The 18169-nt window shown below is 53.1% G+C and overlaps 1 protein-coding gene across 5 annotated transcripts; it reads left to right on the top strand.

Moving 5' to 3' along the window:
• The first annotated feature begins 3374 nt into the window (after positions 1-3374).
• Positions 3375-15802, top strand: GIPC1 (GIPC PDZ domain containing family member 1). Of its 5 annotated transcripts, none has more exons than XM_068536910.1 (10): positions 3389-3473; positions 5201-5255; positions 6888-6942; positions 8426-8514; positions 11890-12210; positions 13115-13300; positions 13397-13577; positions 14326-14438; positions 14764-14845; positions 14985-15802. In XM_068536910.1, the coding sequence occupies exons 5-10, from the start codon at positions 11923-11925 to the stop codon at positions 15134-15136; spliced, it is 1002 nt and encodes a 333-aa protein (XP_068393011.1). In that variant the 5' UTR covers positions 3389-3473; positions 5201-5255; positions 6888-6942; positions 8426-8514; positions 11890-11922; the 3' UTR covers positions 15137-15802. The 5 variants fall into 5 exon arrangements, with proteins under 5 accessions (XP_068393012.1, XP_068393011.1, XP_068393010.1 ...); XM_068536909.1 differs by lacking the exon at positions 3389-3473 and adding an exon at positions 4585-4671; XM_068536911.1 differs by lacking the exon at positions 5201-5255 and having other exon boundaries at positions 3375-3473.
• Positions 15803-18169: the final 2367 nt, after the last annotated feature.

Genomic DNA, 18169 nt, shown 5'->3' with positions numbered 1-18169 from the left:
CGATCCCTGGTCAGGGAACTAGATCCCCACATGCATGCCACAACTAAGAAGTCCTCACACCACAAGTAAAGATTCCCACAGGCTGCAGTGAAGATCCCACATGCTGCAACTAAGACCAGGTGCAACCAAAATAAATAAATAAAAATTTTTTTAAGAACAAGAATAGTAAAATGAATACCCATATACCACTCTCCTGGATTCAGTGGCAGTTGTTACTATTTTGCCATATTTGCTTTCTCTATCTCCCTATATGTTAATAGGAATGTATACCATCTTATAATATTGTACATAAAATGTTGTATATATATATATAATTTTTTTCTGAAACATGTGACAGTTGCAGGCATCATGAATTTAACACTAAATAATTCAGTGAGTATGTCCTAAGAATAAGAACATTCTCTTGTCTAACCACAGTACAACAATCACACTCAGGAAATTTAACATGGATATGATATTATCTATTGGGTTGGCCAAAAATTTCGTTCGGTTTTTTCCGTAAGATGGCTCTAGTAGCACTTAGTTGTCTTTAACTTCATTCGAAATAATTTCTTCAGATTGTATTGTGACAGCTGTCATATCAGCGTGCATTAAAAAAAAAAATCAAAATTGGTGAATTTTTGTGTAGTAGCCATTTTAATCTTGAAGATGGAAGGAAAAAAAGCAACATTTTCGGCATATTATGCTCTATTATTTCAAGAAAGGTAAAAACGCAACTGAAACGCAAAACAAAGATTTGCGCTGTGTATGGAGAAGATTCTGTGACTGACCGAATGTGTCAAAAGTGGTTTGCGAAGTTCTGTGCAAGAGATTTCTTGCTGGATGTTGCTCTACGGTTGGGTAGACCAGTTGAAGTTGACAGAGGTCAAATCGAGACATTAATTGAGAGCAATCAACGTTATACCAGATAGCAGGCATACTCAAAATATTCAAATCAAGCACTGAAAATCATTTGCACCAGCTTGATGTTTGGGTTCCATGTAAGTTAAGCGAAAAAAACCTTCTTGACCCTATTTCTGCATGTGATTCTCCACTGAAAAGTAACAAAAACATTCCACTTTTAAAACAAATTGTGACGGGCAATGAAAAGTGGATACTGTACAATAACGTGGAACGGAAGAGATCATTGGGCAAGCGAAATGAACCACCACCAACCACACCAAAGGCTGGTCTTCATCCAAAGAAGGTGACGTTGTGTATATGGTGAGATTGGAAGGGAGTCCTCTATTATGAGCTCCTTCCAGAAAACCAAATGATTAATTCCAACAAGTACCGTTCCCAAGTAGACCAACTGAAAGCAGCACTCGACAAAAAGCGTCTGGAATTAGTCAAAGGAAACACATAATCTTCCATCAGGATAATGCAAGACTGCATGTTTCTTTGATGACCAGGCAAAAACTGTTACACCTTGGCTGGGAAGTTCTGATTCATCCGCTGTATTCACCAGACAGTGCACCTTCAGATTTCCATTTATTTCAGTCTTTACAAAATTCTCTTAATGAGAAAATTTCCATTCCCCGTAAGACTGTAAAAGGCACCTGTAACAGTTCTTTGCTCAAAAAGATAAAAAGTTTTGGGAAGATGGAATTATGAAGTTGCCTGAAAAATGGCAGAAGGTAGTGGAACAAAACTGTGAATACACTGTTCAATAAAGTTCTTTGTGAAAATGAAAAATGTGTCTTTATTTTTAACTTAAAAGCCGAAGGAACTTTTTGGCCAACCCAATATTGTCCAGTTAACATTCAAATATCCTAGGTTGTCCCTAGAATATCCTTCATTGCTGATTTACCTTTTTTTTGAAATTTTTATCAAGGACCCAATCAAGGATCAAACATGGATTTTGGTTGTCTTCTCTCTCTCTCTCACTTTATTTTTTTTTAAATATTTATTTATTTGGTTGCATTGGGTCTTAGTGCAGCACGTGGGATCTTCGGTGCAGCATGAAGAATCTTTCACTGCGGCACACAGGCTTCTCTCTCTAGTTGTGGCACGCGGGCTCTAGAGCACATTGGCTCAGTAGTTGCGGCACTCAGGCTTAGGTGTCCCACGGCATGTGGGATCTTAATTCCCCAACCAGGGATCGAACCCATGTCCCCTGCATTGGAAGGCAGATTCTTAACCACTGGACCACCAATGAAGTCCCTGTCTTTTCTCTTTTGTCTCCTTCAATCTAGAACTGTTTCCCAGTCATTCATTTGTTTAATTAATGGATTGGTTTTGCCTTTCATGACATAGATCTGTTTGAAGAGTCCAGACCATTTTGTTTTTGTTTGTGTTTTTGTTTTTTAAAGAATGTCCCTCCATCAGGATGTGTCTGGGTTTTTCCTAGTTATTAGATTCAGGTTAAACACTATGGGAAGGACCAAGTTCTTTGAAAGTGATGTTGTGCCCTTCTCAGTAATACATCACAGCAGGGAACACAGTGAGGACAGCCTGTTCCAGCAGTGGTGAAGTTTTTTGATCACTTGGTTGAGGTGGTGACTGCCAGCTTTCTCCGCTGTGCCTTTTCCAAGGTACCTTTTCGCCATTGAAATTAACAAGTAATCTGTGGGCTGGTTCTTTGAGACTGAATATCCACTTCCCCATTGACAAAGCACAGCCTGAATCAATCATTCATCTTGTGGCTGCACAATGGTGCTTTTCTAACTCAAACTTTCCTTCTGTATGTATTCGCTGGCATTCCAGAACTCTCTCCCTCCACCCCCCAAAAGGGACAGAGGTAGCACTAAAATCTGAGCTCCTCACCAGCTGAGGCTTCCAGCCTCTTGAGCTATAAAATCAAGTAGGAAGGAGATGTCCGGTGTTGCTCTGTGCCCGTGGGCAACCCCTCCCCCCTCCCTGGGCACTTCCTCATCAGTCAACAGGTGGATTCAGGTGGATTCTGCTCAGGACTCTGCTGTCCCCATGTCCCACATACTGTCCTCTCCAGGTGTGTAGGAGGCAGCTCAGACGCCAGGCACAAGCAGGGCAGTGGACACAGTCCCACAGAGGGCACTGGCCTAGCCAGAGGCAACCGATCACTCAGTGGGGGTGGCAGAGGTCAGCAGAACAGGAAGAGAAGGACAATAGCTGTGCCTGTTGCCACAGCAGTTTCAGTATTTGCCAGCTGGGTGGGGCCGGCCGGGCAGCCCTCAGCAACTAAGCCCAGGGCCCACTCTCCCCTCTCACTTTGTCCCTCTGCAAGCCCTAGCGAGGCCTGGAAAACGCAGCAGCTCACCCAGGGAACTGCAAAGACCCAATCGTTCATTGAGGTTTGAACAGTTAGAGGTCTCCAAGAACTACAATTCCCAGAACACACAGCGAACTCCTGGTCCGGCCCCAGCTGTCTAAGTGGCTGGCTTGTTCCTAGAACAAGGAAATCTCACCTGTCCTAGGAACTGAATCTCCCCGCCTGGGCAAGGTGTGTTTGGGTCTTTGTTTCTTGGACCTGCTCCTGCCGGAGAAATCCCGGTTTCAAGCCAAACCTGGAGATGGTGAGATTACCTAGTTCTTTCATTCACACATGTGTACTGAGACCCTGCTCTGTGCCAGTCTCGGAAGTGGAACGGGAGGAGAGAAGTTGCGGGGAGCGGGAACAGAGATATAGTAGACAGACTCATGAAAGTCAGCTCCCTGAGGGCAGAGGCTGGGGTTGGCTGGGTACCCTTTGTAATCTAGCACTTAGTATGTGCTCAATAAATATTCGCTGGTCAGCCAGCAAGAGAACAGGCCATCTTGCCCTTGTTTTTCCGTTCCATTGCACCCGAAAGGTGCTTTGCTAGCTGCTTTGCTAGTTCCTACGATATTGTACTCTCCTAAAGTGTGCTGTATCTCTCTGTCCGACCTCCAAGCCTTTAAACGCCCTGTTCCCTTTACCAGGAGCACATTCATTCAGCTTATTCGTCTATGTGTCTGTAGAGATAGGACAGAGCCTGGCACGGAGCAGGGGCACATTAAATATTTCATGAGCGAATGAATGAATGAATGCCCTTGTCCATTGTCCATCCAGGACGCAGGGACACTCGGGACCCTCCCTATTCATCTCAGTCCCCCGCCCGCCCAGAATGAATGCATCTTTTTACCCGCCCCGAGGACGGCCGGGCTGGGGCATGTGCAGGCCAGGCAGAGGACTGGATTGGGGGCTGCCCTTGGCCCCCTCCAGGGTCTCCTAAAGGGTCCGCTTTTCTGGACTTCGGGAGTTTGCATTCTCTCCCCGAAACTCAGCCTCGGTCAGCTGACTCCCACGACCAGCCCCCCGCCCTCTTACCACCCAGGGCACCCCACACGGACACTCAGCCAACAGCACGTGGTCAAGGGGCCCCCGCTTCCCATTGGCCGCTGGCCTCTTTCCTTCCCCGAGATTGGCCCGGCCCCAGCCGCAGCTCCCCCCTCCGCAGCCTTGCGGTGGTACAGCCCGCCGCGGCTTAGCAGGGGCGGGAAGATCCAACGCCCCGCGGCGCGGGGGAGGTGTCGCGAAGAGCAGGGATCCCTCTGGAATGTTTCCTTCGGGTCCCCCGGGGCGGGGCGGCGCGGCGTGGAGCGGATTGGCCGCGAGCGCCGGGCGGCCGCTCCTGATTGACCGGACGCGGGCCCTGGCCCCGCCCCCCTGGTCGTGGCTCAGGGAGAGGCCCTGGCCTGAGTTTGCCGAGGGCCGAACCCGGCGCACACTGGGAGGCAGCGGCGGCGCCGCAGGTGAGTGTCACCCGCGGGCGGGGCGCATCGCGGCCGCTTGGGGGATCCCGGCGCGGACCCGCGGGGATCCGGCCGATTCTGCGGTATGGGGCCGGCTCCATGGACGCGGCTGGACGTCTAGGCTGAGCGGGGGGATGCCCGAGGCCCCTTCCCAGAGGGCCGCGTGCCTTCCCGCTGGGGGCAGGGGTAAACGCCTCCCGCCACCGGGATGGGGTCTCCAGCCGCACCCCAGCTCCCCGCTGCCGGGATGGGGTCTCCAGCCGCACCCCAGCACCTCTGGACAGTTCCCATCCCGGCGGGGACAGGCGCAGGATCGGTATTTCTGAGCCCTGCCCGGGCAGTTCCCCGAAGCTGGCCCAGTCCCAATCCTCCAGGGCCTAGGGGGACCTTGGGAGGACCGAGGTTCCGAAGATAATAATGAAAAAAATCACCCCGGCTAGCATTTATTGAACACTTCCGTATCAGGTATTTACCACATATTTATCGTTGATTCTCAATACCTCATGGAAGGTGCTGTTACTTATTTCAGAGCTGAAGCAGCAGACCCAGAGAGGTGGAGTGACTTGCCCAAGGTCCCACAGCGAGTAAGTGGCAGATCTGGGACTCAAACCCATGCCTCGGAGTCCAGAACTGGAGTCTCCACCACTATATGAGAAGCCCGGTGGCTCCAAAGCTCAGGTGTTTCTGACCAGCTCCTTCCACTCCACTCCCTCCAGCCAGACACGCCGTCTGGGGCACACCTGCTGGTCTTTGCTTTCACCAGCTGCTCAAATAGGAAGCTGTCCCCATGGCCCTTGTCCTCTGAGCTAGAAAGGCAAGGCCAGAATACCTGGGTCCTGAGAAGAGAGTGACATCTGCGGGAGAGATAGGCAGGGGTCCAACACCACTGGGGTTCTGTGCTTCTTGGGCCCCCCTGGTAAGCCTGGGACCAGGACGGTAGGCGTTCTCCCTGGAAACACCCAGGAGCCGGTTTTTCAAGACTGATTCAGAGGCCCTCCCGCCCTCCTCTCTCAAGCAATACCCTGCTGAAAAGGGGAGCCTGGGCGTGGTGTCCCCGCCCCCCCCAGCTTTTGTGAGCTCCCTGGAACCCCCTTCCCCACTTCTTGCTCCCCTCACTGCAACTCTGTGTGGCTGTGAGCTTGTTGAGTTTCAGGCCCTTCCCAGGGAAGAGAGGGTGGGGATGCTGGGATTGCAGCCAACCTGCTCGATGCCCGGGGCTGAAACTCCTTTTCTCCGTACCTGTGTTCAGGTTTGAGGGGAGACTGGGAATGTGGTGGGGAGGTGGCAGTTAGCAGGTCTACAGTGGGCATGTTCTGAGGATAGGGGAACTCAGAGAGTAGTCAGAATGAGGGCATAAGACACATTCATTCATTCTACACATATTTATTAGGCACCAACTATGTGTCGGGTACTGTTCTTGGCACAGAGGATACAATAGTGAACACAACAAAAATCCCTGCTCTTGGGGAGCTGCCATTCTAATGGGGGCAAACGGGCAACAAACAAGTTAACAAGTAAATAAAGAAAATACTTGCAGAGGGTGATAAATGTTATGAATAAAATATGAGGGAGTGACATGGTAGAATCTGTGGGCAAAGGGGGAATCTCAGAGGAGGTAACTTTGGAGCCGAGGTCTGAATGACAAAAAGAAGCCAGCCTTGTAAAGATCAGGCAGGGGGCACAGCCAGGGCAAAGGCTCTGAGGCTGGACCAATCTTGGCATGGTGTGCCTGGGGCAGGAGAGGACCCAAAGCGGTGATTCTGCAGGGGTCTGGGGGTCACATTAAGGAGTTTAGAGCTTTTCCTCCATCAGGTGGGAAACCGTTGTAAGATTTGAGGCTGGGGAGTGACGCGATCTGGTTTATGTTTTAAAATAGAGACATGAAGTTAAATAACAACCTAAGACTGGAAGACAAGAGTTCTGCCAGGGCAACATGTAATTAAGTTCGTGGGCCTGAGTAGTTTGGACCACAGGGCCGGTTCCAACAGGCTGGGGCAAGCTGGGGAGGCTTCCTGGATGAGGTGGCCTGAAGTAGGCCTTGGCAGGCAGAGAGGACTGGGATGTTCCTGGGCAGGGCAAGGGAAGAAGCAATAATGACAATAATAATAACAACTTCCTTAGATTGATGTCAGGCAAAGTGATAATTGAGTTACTTGCATAATCTCTTTGGATTCCCATAAGCACTCTGAGAGACAGGAATTCTGCCCGTTTTTCAGATGAGGAAACTGAGGCCCCATCAAGTGAAGTGACTTCCCCACAGCCACACAGCTGGTAAGTAACAGGGGTGGGAGTTGAACCCACACCACTGTGCCTCTTCTGGCCTGGAAAGCAAATTCATTAATCACCCACTTTCCTCACCACCATTATTACCCTCTCCTGGGTGAGGACACGAAGCCAGCCTGAACCAGGGCATCAAGTGTAGGCAGAGTAAGGATGTTGGGAATTGGTGATCAGGATGTAGGGACCCTGGGAAAAGGAGGGAGTTTGAATCTTGGCAACTGACATAAAGATGATACAGATGGAAATAGTAGTAATTGTCACCAGCATTTATGGAACTCCTATTGTGTGCCAGGAACTGTTCCAAGCACATGTATGATTTCCTTGGAACTCAGAGAGGTTAAGACACTTGCCCAAGGTCACACAGCTAGTAAGTGGCGAATCCAGGTTTCAGATTTATGTTCTTAGCATTCTGCTAAGATGTATGGGGGGTGGTTGGAGGGGAACCAGGGGAGGTGCTGATGTGGGGGAGTTTTTTTGGGTGTTTTTGTTTTTGTTTTGGTAGCATCATTGAGTGTAGTAAAATAACTTGACAGAGCAGTACTGGTTTATTCATTCAGAATTTATTTTATTTCTAGTATCTAGAACATATAGATTGCATTGCAATTAAAAACAGATTCAGTCCCTGATCGGAGAACTAAGATTCCACAAGCCATGCAGCGTGGCAAAACAAAACAAAACAAAACAAAACAAAACAAAACAAAAAATGCAGTTTTTAAAAATGGGCAAAGACTTAAACAGGCAGTTCACAAAAGGGCAAATCCAAATGGCTAATAAATGTATTGAAAGTCATTTAGCATCGTTGATTAGGAGGGGAGTGAAAAACAAAATGACAATATCTTCGTTGCTAAATGAAGCACTTATTCTGTCCAGAATTATGCTGGGAAGCAAGGGATAAGGGACCACAGAGGTAGGACTTGTACTTTTGCCAGGGAGACAAGACCCTACTGAGGGCAGGTGCTACAGCCTGTGCTTCTCTGGCTCCCCAGAGCTGCAGAGAAGCTGGGCACAGAGACTGGTGGGCTGGTGAATATTAGGATCATTCGTTTATCCATTCATTCATTCCACAAATATTTATTAAGCAGCTGCTATATGCCAAGCACTGTTCTCTGCACTAAGAAAAGAGGAATGAATAAGACAGGCAAAACAGACAATGAACAAGCTAAATGAATGAAATATGTTTTCCACCTGAAAGAGGTGAGAGAGTGAGTTGTGTGGATACCAGAGGGCACAGCCAGTGCAAAGGCCCTGAGGCTGAACTTCGCCTAGTGTGTTGAAGGAACAGGGAGGAGGCCCATGTGGCTGGAGGGAATGAGCTAGGGGGAAAGTGGGAGGAGATGAGGGCACGCAGGTAATGTGGGCAGATCATTTGGAGCCTGTGGGCCAAGGGAGGACATTGACTTTTACTCCAAGTGAGGTAGGAGCCCTGGGAGGGGTTGGAGCAGAGGAAAGATGTGATATGAGTTATGTTTTACAGTATCACTCTGGCTGCTGGATTGACAAAGAGACTGTTGGGGGCAAGGACGGAAGCTGGGAGACACAGAGAAGGCAACTGCACTGATCTAGGTGAGTGCTGATGGGGCTGGACCAGTGATATTAGAGGAGGTGTTGGAGAACAGATGAATGAATGAATGAATGAGGAGAGGAGGTGTTGGAGAACAGATGAATGAATGAATAACTGAATGAGGACGGTGCAGCCCAGGGGCTCAACTGAATCCAGGACGGCCCCCTGGAAGAGGAGCAGAAAGTCCCCTTTACACAGAAAAATGTAATTTGGCATAATTTGATCCTCACCACAACCAGGCGGATGGAACGTCCCCATTTGCAGACCAGGCATCTGAGGCCCAGAGAGATTGAGTCACTTAGGGGACAGCGTCACGGTGATGACCTTGGGCTTGGGAATCAGACCTGAGGGTGCAGCCAGCTTCTGTGACTTTGGACATGTGACTTAAAAATTAAATCTGGGACTTCCCTGGTGGTGCGGTGGTTGGGAGTCCGCCTGCCAACGCAGGGGACATGGGTTCGGGCCCTGGTCCGGGAGGATCCCGCATGCCGTGGAGCAACTGGGCCCGTGTGCCACGGCTGCTGAGCCTGCGCTCTAGAGCCCGCGAGCCACAACTACTGAAGTCCATGCGCCTAGAGCCCGTGCTCCTCAACAAGAGAAACCACCACAATGAGAAGCCCACGCACCACAGCGAAGAGTAGTCCCCGCTCGCCGCAACTAGAGAAAGCCCGCATGCAGCAACGAAGACCCAACACAGCCAAAAATAAAAAATATAAATAAATAAATTAATTTAAAAAAAAAATTAAATCTGAACTCTTTCCCAGCCTACAAGGCCCCCCCCACAGTCACCTCTATTACCTGCCATCTTCGTGTTCTCCCATTGCTCACTTCACTCCAATCAACCACACTGGTCTCCAGCTGATCTGTGAGTCTGCTCAGAACCCCCCCTGACTGCCACCTCACTCAGACCAAAAGCCCAAGTTCTCCCTCTGGCCTACAGGGCCCTGCACAGTCTGCCTGTTACTTCTCTGCCCTCACCTTTTCCTGTTGTCCCCCTTACTCGGATCCAACCACATATGCCTCCTTGCTGTTCCTCAAACATGCCAATCACATCCCCACCTCAGGGCCTTTGCACTGGCTGTTCTCTCTGCCCGAATGTTCTTGCCTCGTATCCTCCTTTGGATATTTCTTCCTGTCTTTCAAATCTCAGATTCAGCCTCACCTTCTCAGGGAGGCCCTCCCTGACCTTGTCTGTAGAACTTGCCTTGTTTTATTGTCTTCATAGCATTCTTAGAAATTATATTAGATATTTACATGTTTGCTTGCTCACTGTATATCTTCTCTGGACTATGCTTCTGGACAGCATGGACAGAGCCCCAGCTAGCTAGCCGTCTGCAGCACCTTAGGCATGAATTAGAAAAATGCAACCCTTCCTCCCATCAGACACATCACCAGACCAGGGTCTGGTGCTTTTGCACAGTGAACAATCAGTGTAACTGCTCATGGTGGCCCTAGTCAGGGACCTTGTTGCTTGTCTTTTTTTTTTTCTTTTTTTTAATAATAGAAGTTGTTTTAATATTGCCAGCATACATTTTGTGCAGTGGTTCAATAATGAGCTTGAGTTATTCACAGAGATTTTTTCTCACCTTCATAGGTACATTTTGTAGCACACTTTTATGAAATTATTAATTATAGCTTTGAATTATAATTTTTTAAATTAATTGATTAATTTATTTATTTTTGGCTGTGTTGGGTCTTCGTTGCTGCGCGTGGGCTTTCTCTAGTTGTGGCGAGCAGGGCCTACTCTTCATTACAGTGTGCAGGCTTCTCATTGTGGTGGCTTCTCTTTTTGTGGAGCACAGGCTCTAGGCGCGCGGGCTTCAGTAGTTGTAGCTCATGGGCTCTAGAGCACAGGCTCAGTAGTTGCGGCGCATGGGCTTAGCTGCTCCGCGGGATGTGGGATCTTCCCAGCCCAGGACTCGAATCCATGTCCCCTGCATTGGCAGGCAGATTCTTAACCAATGTGCCACCAGGGAAGTCTGAATTATAATTAATTAAAGATTTTTTTTTTTTTTTTTTGGCTGTGCCATGCAGCTTGCAGGATCTTAGTTCCCCAACCAGGGATTAAACCCAGGCCCGGCAGTGAAAGGGCTGAGTCCTAACCACTGGATTGCCAGGGAATTCCCTAATTAAAGCTTTTTAAAACATATACACACACGTGTATGTATCTCCTTAAACACATACACATATTATGTATATACACATACGTATGTATGTGTCTTTGTAAACTCTCAGGATTTATCCATATAGGGTTGTTTTCTTCATCCATTAACCATTCCTCAGAGGCTCCTTATTTACTCTGGGTAAGGAAACGTGGAACCTTGCTTGTCTTATTGAAGGCAATATCCATATTGGTGCATGGAATATAGTTAAGTGCCCAAAACATTTGTTTGAAGGGCGGGAGGGAGAAAGACAGAAAGAGAGAGTAGAGGGAGAGTAAAGAGGAAAGTGTGTCAGTCAGGACAGGTTTTGCTGCAATAACAAACATCTCCAAAATCTTAGTGGCCAAACTCAACAAAGGTTTATTTTTTGTTCCTGCTACGTGTCCATTGCAGCTCAGTGGGGGGTTCCATTCATTGTCATCACTCAGAGCCTGACCTGATGGGGCCACCACGACATCAAATGAGGCTGGTCACCCTACCAGGAGAAAGGGGCTTCTGGAGGCTCTTGCTCCAGTAATTAAATGCTTCAGCCCAGAAATGTCATGTGTCACTTCCTCTCACAACTCACTGGCCAGTACTGGTCACATGCCTGTCCAGTCACAAGGAGGCCAGTAAGTGCCATCTGCCTACATGCTTTGAAGGGGGGAGTCAGAAATTTTTACCACACAGCATTAATGACTGTGACCAGTAGAAAAAAAAAGAGACAATGTAGGCTGTGAGTTTCCATTTTCTCATCTGTTAAATGGGCATAATCACATATTATGGTATATCACATAATCACATCGTGGGGGTGATAATATGGTCCCCATGACGTGGTGTGAGGGTTAAGATACAGAGCAGTTAGCATGGGGTTATGATAGATATTAGCTGATATTATTACTTCTGTGCAAGTGTCTAAGTGCTGGGACCGGATTTTTTTTTTTTTTTTTTTTTTAGGTGAAACAAGTAAAGTGTTTATTAGGAAAAAGAGTACGTGTAAATAGGCACACACGGGCGGACTCAGAGAGAGTCGTGCCTTCGTGGTAGTTTGAATCGTTTATATGGGGCATTTCTTCTGGGTTTCCTTTGGCCAATCATCTTGCTTTGCCTGGCTCTGAGCTGGGACCGGATTTCGAACTGAGGCCAGTCTGTTCTCTAAATATTTCATTGGACCTGTAGGGGCGAGGTGGCCCGAGGCCACTGCCCAGGCCCTGAGCCCCTTTTCCTGTCCTGCAGATCTCCTGGGCGTGCCCCCTCTTCTCGCTGCTCATGCCGCTGGGACTGGGGCGGCGGAAAAAGGCGCCGCCTCTGGTGGAAAATGAGGAGGCGGAGCCAGGCCGTGGTGGGCTGGGCGTGGGGGAGCCGGGGCCCCTGGGCGGAGGTGGGGCAGGGGCCCCCCAAATGGGCTTGCCCCCCCCTCCCCCTGCCCTGCGGCCCCGCCTTGTGTTCCACACCCAGCTGGCCCATGGCAGTCCCACTGGCCGCATCGAGGGCTTCACCAACGTCAAGGAGCTGTACGGCAAGATTGCTGAGGCCTTCCGGCTGCCAGCTGCTGAGGTACCCACTGGGGAGCCAGGCACCGGGGTCCCTGATGGTGAGCTAGAGAGAGGCCTGAGCGTGCATCCTGTTTGTGAGCTGTGGCTCGGGTGGTGAAGCTGCAGATACTGAGGCCTTACCCCAGTGAATTATGGGGAACTGGAGGCCAGGGCTGGATGCTGAATTTCATCAGGCATTGGGAGGCCTGCACCCCATTGGTTTGTGGCAAACTGGAGGCCACAGGCGGAGGCGGCATTCCCATCAGGCATTGAGAGGCCTGTGCCGCAGGGGACTGTGGGGGCGGGTGGCCACAGCTGGATGCTGAGTTCCTATCAGGCATTAGGAGACCTGCAGCCCAATGTATTGTGGGGAACTGGAGATCAGGACTGGGTGCTGAGTCCCCATCAGGCACTGGGAGGCCTCTGCCCCAGTGGATTGTGGGAATGGATGGCCAGGGCTGGATGCTACATTCCCATCATACATTGAGAGGTTTGCAGCCCAGCGGATTGTGGGGACTGGAGGTCAGATGCAACATTCACTTCTCCATGATTCACTGGGAAGTCCCACCCCAAGGACTTTGGGGGCCAAAGGAAGGGAAGCAAGGAAGGTGACAGTGGGACTGGGCAGGGAGTAGATAGATGCAGGGGTCTCAGTAGGCAGGATGGGTATCTGTGCCCCTTCATTCATTCCACAAGCATTTTCTGAGCACCCACTGTGTGCCAGGCTCTGTACCCCGGAAACAGCAGGGAGTTTTTGCTAGGACAGAAACCCAGCCCTAGTGGGGCCCTGCCCTGACTCTGGGGGTGGTCAGGCACTGTGATGGGGACCCCCAGGCCTTTCCCAACTCTTCTCACTTCCCCCTCAGGTGGTGATTAGCAAAGGGCACAGGAAGGAGGTGAGGGTTGACTATCTCCCACCCCTGCAGGTGATGTTCTGCACCCTCAACACCCACAAAGTGGACATGGACAAGCTCCTGGGGGGCCAGATCGGGCTGGAGGACTTCATCTTCGCCCACGTCAAGGGGCAGCGCAAGGAAGTGGAGGTGTTCAAGTCGGAGGAGGCGTTGGGGCTCACCATCACAGACAACGGGGCTGGCTATGCCTTCATCAAGGTGCCTGGGGGTGGGGCACCCAGAGTCCTGAGGGTAAGGCCTACCCATAGGACCCAACAGCAGAGCCACAGGGGCTGACAGCTCCTTTGCCCACAGCGCATTAAGGAGGGCAGCGTGATTGACCACATCCAGCTCATCAGCGTGGGTGACATGATCGAGGCCATCAACGGACAGAGCCTGCTGGGCTGCCGGCACTACGAGGTGGCGCGGCTGCTCAAGGAGCTGCCCCGAGGCCGCACCTTCACGCTGAAGCTCACAGAGCCCCGAAAGGCCTTTGGTGAGGGGCTGCCTCCTGCCGCCTGGATGGTCCCCCTCACTTGGGCCCTGGCTGCAGTGCCAAGGGCCACCAACAGGTGGTGCCCAAGCCCAGCGGGTCACAGTGGAAAGGGGGTGGGGGCAGCTCCACCCTGCCCTGGGGAGGGGCTGCTGGCTCTCCGCCCTGCCTGGGAGGAGGATGGAGGCAAGGAGGAAGCTGCCCCCACACCCAGCTTCCAGGAGCCATTAGCCCAGCCAAGCGCCCCCAACCCTGGCCAGTTCCCCACCCCCCAAGAAGCCAGGCTTGGCTGCCCGGTGCCAACCCCCCCACTTTTTTGTCTGGCTTCATTAACTCTCAGGAATGGGCCCAAGGCCCCTGGGGTGGGGGTGGGGGACTCAGACACACTTCCCCAGGCAGATAGGGCTGGTCTCTGGCCCAGCAGCTATACCCCCTTGGCCTTGGGGAAAGCAGCTGGGGACCCAGGACCCACCCCGTTCCTGTCCCTCAGGCCCTGGGAACAGAAGTGGCCCCCTCCAGTCTCCCCTCCAGCCTTTTCCATTCCTAGCCCCTGGCTGCACCTCCTACAGCCATGCCAAGCCTGAGTCAGGAGTCCTGCCCTCCTGGGGTCACCTCAGCCTCCAATTCCCCCAAAGCCTACAGAAGCTTGGAGAAGGTGGAGGGTTGTCTGAGGCCGGGATGCCTGGGTTCCTGCACAGAACATGCTGGAATTGGGCTTCTCCAGCCCTCACCCCTTCCCTGCCTCCCACAGACATGATCAGTGTGCGTTCGGGGGGTGGCCGCCCAGGCTCCGGTCCCCAGCTGGGCACTGGCCGAGGGACCCTCCGGCTCCGATCCCGGGGTCCTGCCACAGTAGAGGACCTGGTGAGTGTTCTAGCCGGGCCCCAGTCCCCCTTCCCTGTGAAATTCATAGGCAGCAGAATCACCTCTTAGTTGAGGGGCTCTGGGCACTGGATGCAAACCCACCTCTGCCACCTCCCAGCTCTGGGGCCTTTCTTGGGCAAGTGGGCCTCAGTTTCCTAATCTGTAAAATGGGGATAATGATACTGACGCTTTCACGGTTGTCACGAGGATGAACTGTGGGTTTCTATACTGAACGTGGTAAAAATTGTACATGGCACTTAGTAGGTACAATTACAATTATATTCAGATTATTATGATGTTGTTGTCCCTCTTCCCGCCCCCCCAGCCTTCAGCCTTTGAGGAGAAGGCCATTGAGAAGGTGGATGACCTGCTGGAGAGTTACATGGGCATCAGGGATACAGAGCTGGGTGAGTGGGGGGCACCTGGATCTGGGGATGGGTGGGAGTTTGGGGGAAGGAGCTTCTAGGTCCTGGGGGGGGCTGGGTCCTCCCTGAGCACCTCTGTCATCTGTGCCTCCATTCTGCCGCACCCCCCCCACCCCCGCAGCGGCCACCATGGTAGAGCTTGGAAAGGACAAAAGGAACCCAGACGAGCTGGCTGAGGCCCTGGATGAACGGCTTGGTGACTTCGCCTTCCCGGATGAGTTTGTCTTTGACGTCTGGGGAGCCATTGGGGACGCCAAGGTTGGCCGCTACTAGGCCTCCCGCTGGACCTTGAGATGACTTGGGCCAGGCCTGGTGGGAGCCTCTGGGGTGGAGACACCATGGGCTGGACCCCAGTGTCCAGCTCGGGCCCAGCTCAGTAGCCCGAAGATGATGCGGAGCGGAAGTGGGGCCCGACCTCTGCCCCCCTCCAATCGGTACCACCCCCTCAACAGTTCCCAGCCTGGCTGGGGTCCCCAGCCCCCCACCCCAGCCCCGCCCTGTTCCCCACCTACCTCAGCCGGGTCAGGCGCGGGGAGGGACCAGCCAGATTGGGCGGCCACCCCCGCCCCCAGTACTTTCCGCCTCAGCTGCCAAACTGGTCCCTCTGTCTCCCTGGGGCCTTGGGTTCTGTTTGGGGGTCGTGACCTCCCTAGTTTCCTGACGCAGGGCATGCAGAAGGGGGGTGTCCCCGCCTCAGCAAATGCAATAATACCCTCCCCTTGCGTCGCCTCCGTCCCCCCAGAGGAGCCCCCACTGTGGAGTCTGTTACCTCTGCATTTGAAACACAAGTCTGCTGTGAAGCCCCCAGATGCCCTCCCTCTCCTGCCCGCCCCTGTGTCTCCCTCAGCTCAGCCCCGGACGGAAGGGGCAGGAGGGATGATGGCGGTGGGCTTCCGTATCTGAATTTGCTGTCTGGAAGATAAAGAATCTGCTGTTGGACCTGCGTGGCGGCTTCGGGGTGGGAGAGGAGGGTGGGCTGGGGCTGGGAAAGAATGCAGCAGCTGAAATCCATCCTCTTTGGGCTCCAAATTGAATTAGGAGCTGGCCCCAGCCGCCTGCCCCCTCCCACCCGTTCCGCCTGAGGAAGCTCTTGGCCGCAAGCCACCAGGCTTCCAGGCAAGGCCGGAGCTTCTCGGCCTGCTGAGGGTGCAAATCTTGCTCCCTCTCGAACAAGGCTCTTGCCACCCCTGGCCTGATGCGAACGGTAGGCAGAAGGCTGTGGGTCCTTGCCTGCTCCAAGCCAGGGCCACGGAGAGCCCCAGGGCCAGGAGGCATGGAGAAAGAAAGATGGGATGGGCTTAAGATGGAGTCTCAGGCCTGCCCCGCTGAGTGCTGATGGAGAGGAACCCCACCCCGAGGCTGGGGGGGAGGAGTCATGATGCACCCCGACCTCAGCTGACGCTGGACATGTGGGGTCTGCCAGCGTCCATGGAGTGCCATACTTTGTGCCGGATGTGCTTGTTTTGACAACCCATTTCATCCTTAAGGATTGAGGCGGGGATCAGGGAAGGGCGGGGGGTGGCGTCGACAACCCATTTCATCCTTAAGGATTGAGGCGGGGATCAGGGAAGGGCGGGGGGTGGCGTCCAGGCCAGACCTGGAGGGAAGAGCGAGGATTGAAGTGGGGGGAACCAGGCCAGAGGTCCCCGCAGGAATGTTTGGGGGCAAGTTGAGAGGGGAGGTCTAAGCCCGCCCGCTCCCCATTTCCCACATGCAGGCAATGGGCCCTGGGAGGGGCAGTGGGGAGGACCAGCTGGACGGGGGCGGGGACGGGTTACTCTGGGCATCGCTGGGCACCAGTGGGCACTTTGTGTGTCTGAGCTAATATACAGCTCCGGTTGCGAAGGGGTGGGGCTGTGTGAGTCTGGGTGTTGAGCAGGTAGGACTGTGTCTCTCAGAGTGTTGGTGGTTTGTGGCTGTGTTGAGGGAACAGGCTGTGATGACTGTCTTCGCGTTCCACGGTGTTTGTGGATGTCACTGGCAGGGCTTCTGTGTGGAGTGTGGCCCGTGTGACAGCATGTGTGTCTTTGGGTGTTGCTGTTGCTAGGGTGGGGGGGTGACCGGCTAGATCTCGGGGTGTCCAGGGGGTGCCACTCCTTGTGTCTTGGGTGTATGTGGTGTGTACCTGTGGGGCCTGTCTTGGGCTGTTAGGGGGCGTCTCTGGGTCATATTGGGGTGTGGCTGGGGGCTGTGTCAGTGGTAACAGTTGTGTGCACCGCTCAAGGGCTGAGTGAGACTACATTTGCCAGCACTAAGGGGTGTGATGTTCTCTTTCACAGGGAGCTGTATTTCAGGGTGTTAGCGTCCGTAACTATGGGCCCATCTCTGGTGCTAGAGGTGAGACTGTCTCAGCGTGACGATGGCTGACCCCAAGGCCCCGAGGAACGTGACTGCTGCTGAGCTGGGAACAGGCCAAGACGGTGGGGGGTCTCAGGGTGTTAAGGGATATGATTGTGTATCTTCGAGTGTGTGACCGTGCGTGTGCCCCTCAGGGATGTGATCCTACTTCTCAGGGCAGGAGGTGAGGATGCAGCTGTGTGCCCACAGGTGTGGCTGTCTGTGGCTTGGGACGTGTGTGTGCTCATCACATCCTAAAGCAGGATCTAGGAGACAGTCCACTGGTCACCGATCTTCCTGGTTCCCCTGCCCCCCTTCAGCCTCCTCCCTCTTCCCCCGCGCCCCCCCCCCCAGAGTTTGACTCGCTGCAGCCCTGGCCTAGGCTTTAAGCCCCTGTGTAAATAATGGGCGGATCTCCTGGTCAGGCTGGGCGTGACCCAAGCTGGTCCACCCAGGGCACTACCCACCGCCACCCACCCAACATCCATGAAGGCCCTGGCAGGGCAAGGGGGTGCTGCCGTCCCCACGCAGGGCTAGCCCTCCAACCTTGCAGCCCCGGTGGGGGTAGTAGCACCCCTAAGCCGCCCCAGCCTGCCCTGGGCGACACTCACGTTTTCCAGTGTTTAGATTTTATCCGCTTTATTAATGAGGCAGGCGAGAGGCCCACGCCTGGGAGGGAATGGGGCTGCTCAGGCCCCACCAGGGGGAGCGGGTCACGGGGGCCAGGCCAACTTCCCAGAGCCCCCCCTACTCATGAGGGGAGCTGGGGCCTGGAGCGGCCCATGACCATTGCCAGGAGTACAAAAAGGGGGTCTCTGTCACCCCAGGTCCCCTGGAGGCGTGCGCTGGGTGGAACGGCCCCTGGAGGCTGGAGCGAGCAGCGGGAGGAGGCAGGGAGCGAAGAGCCACCCGGGGCGGGAGGGAGGGAGGGAGGGAGGGAGGGAGCGGCCTGTCGGAGAGCTCGGGCGC

The sequence above is a fragment of the Eschrichtius robustus genome, chromosome 2 (assembly GCF_028021215.1).
Source record: "Eschrichtius robustus isolate mEscRob2 chromosome 2, mEscRob2.pri, whole genome shotgun sequence".
NCBI classification, from domain to species: Eukaryota; Metazoa; Chordata; class Mammalia; order Artiodactyla; family Eschrichtiidae; genus Eschrichtius; species Eschrichtius robustus.
Note: the sequence above shows the minus strand (reverse complement) of the source record. Positions and strands in the feature narration are given on the sequence as shown.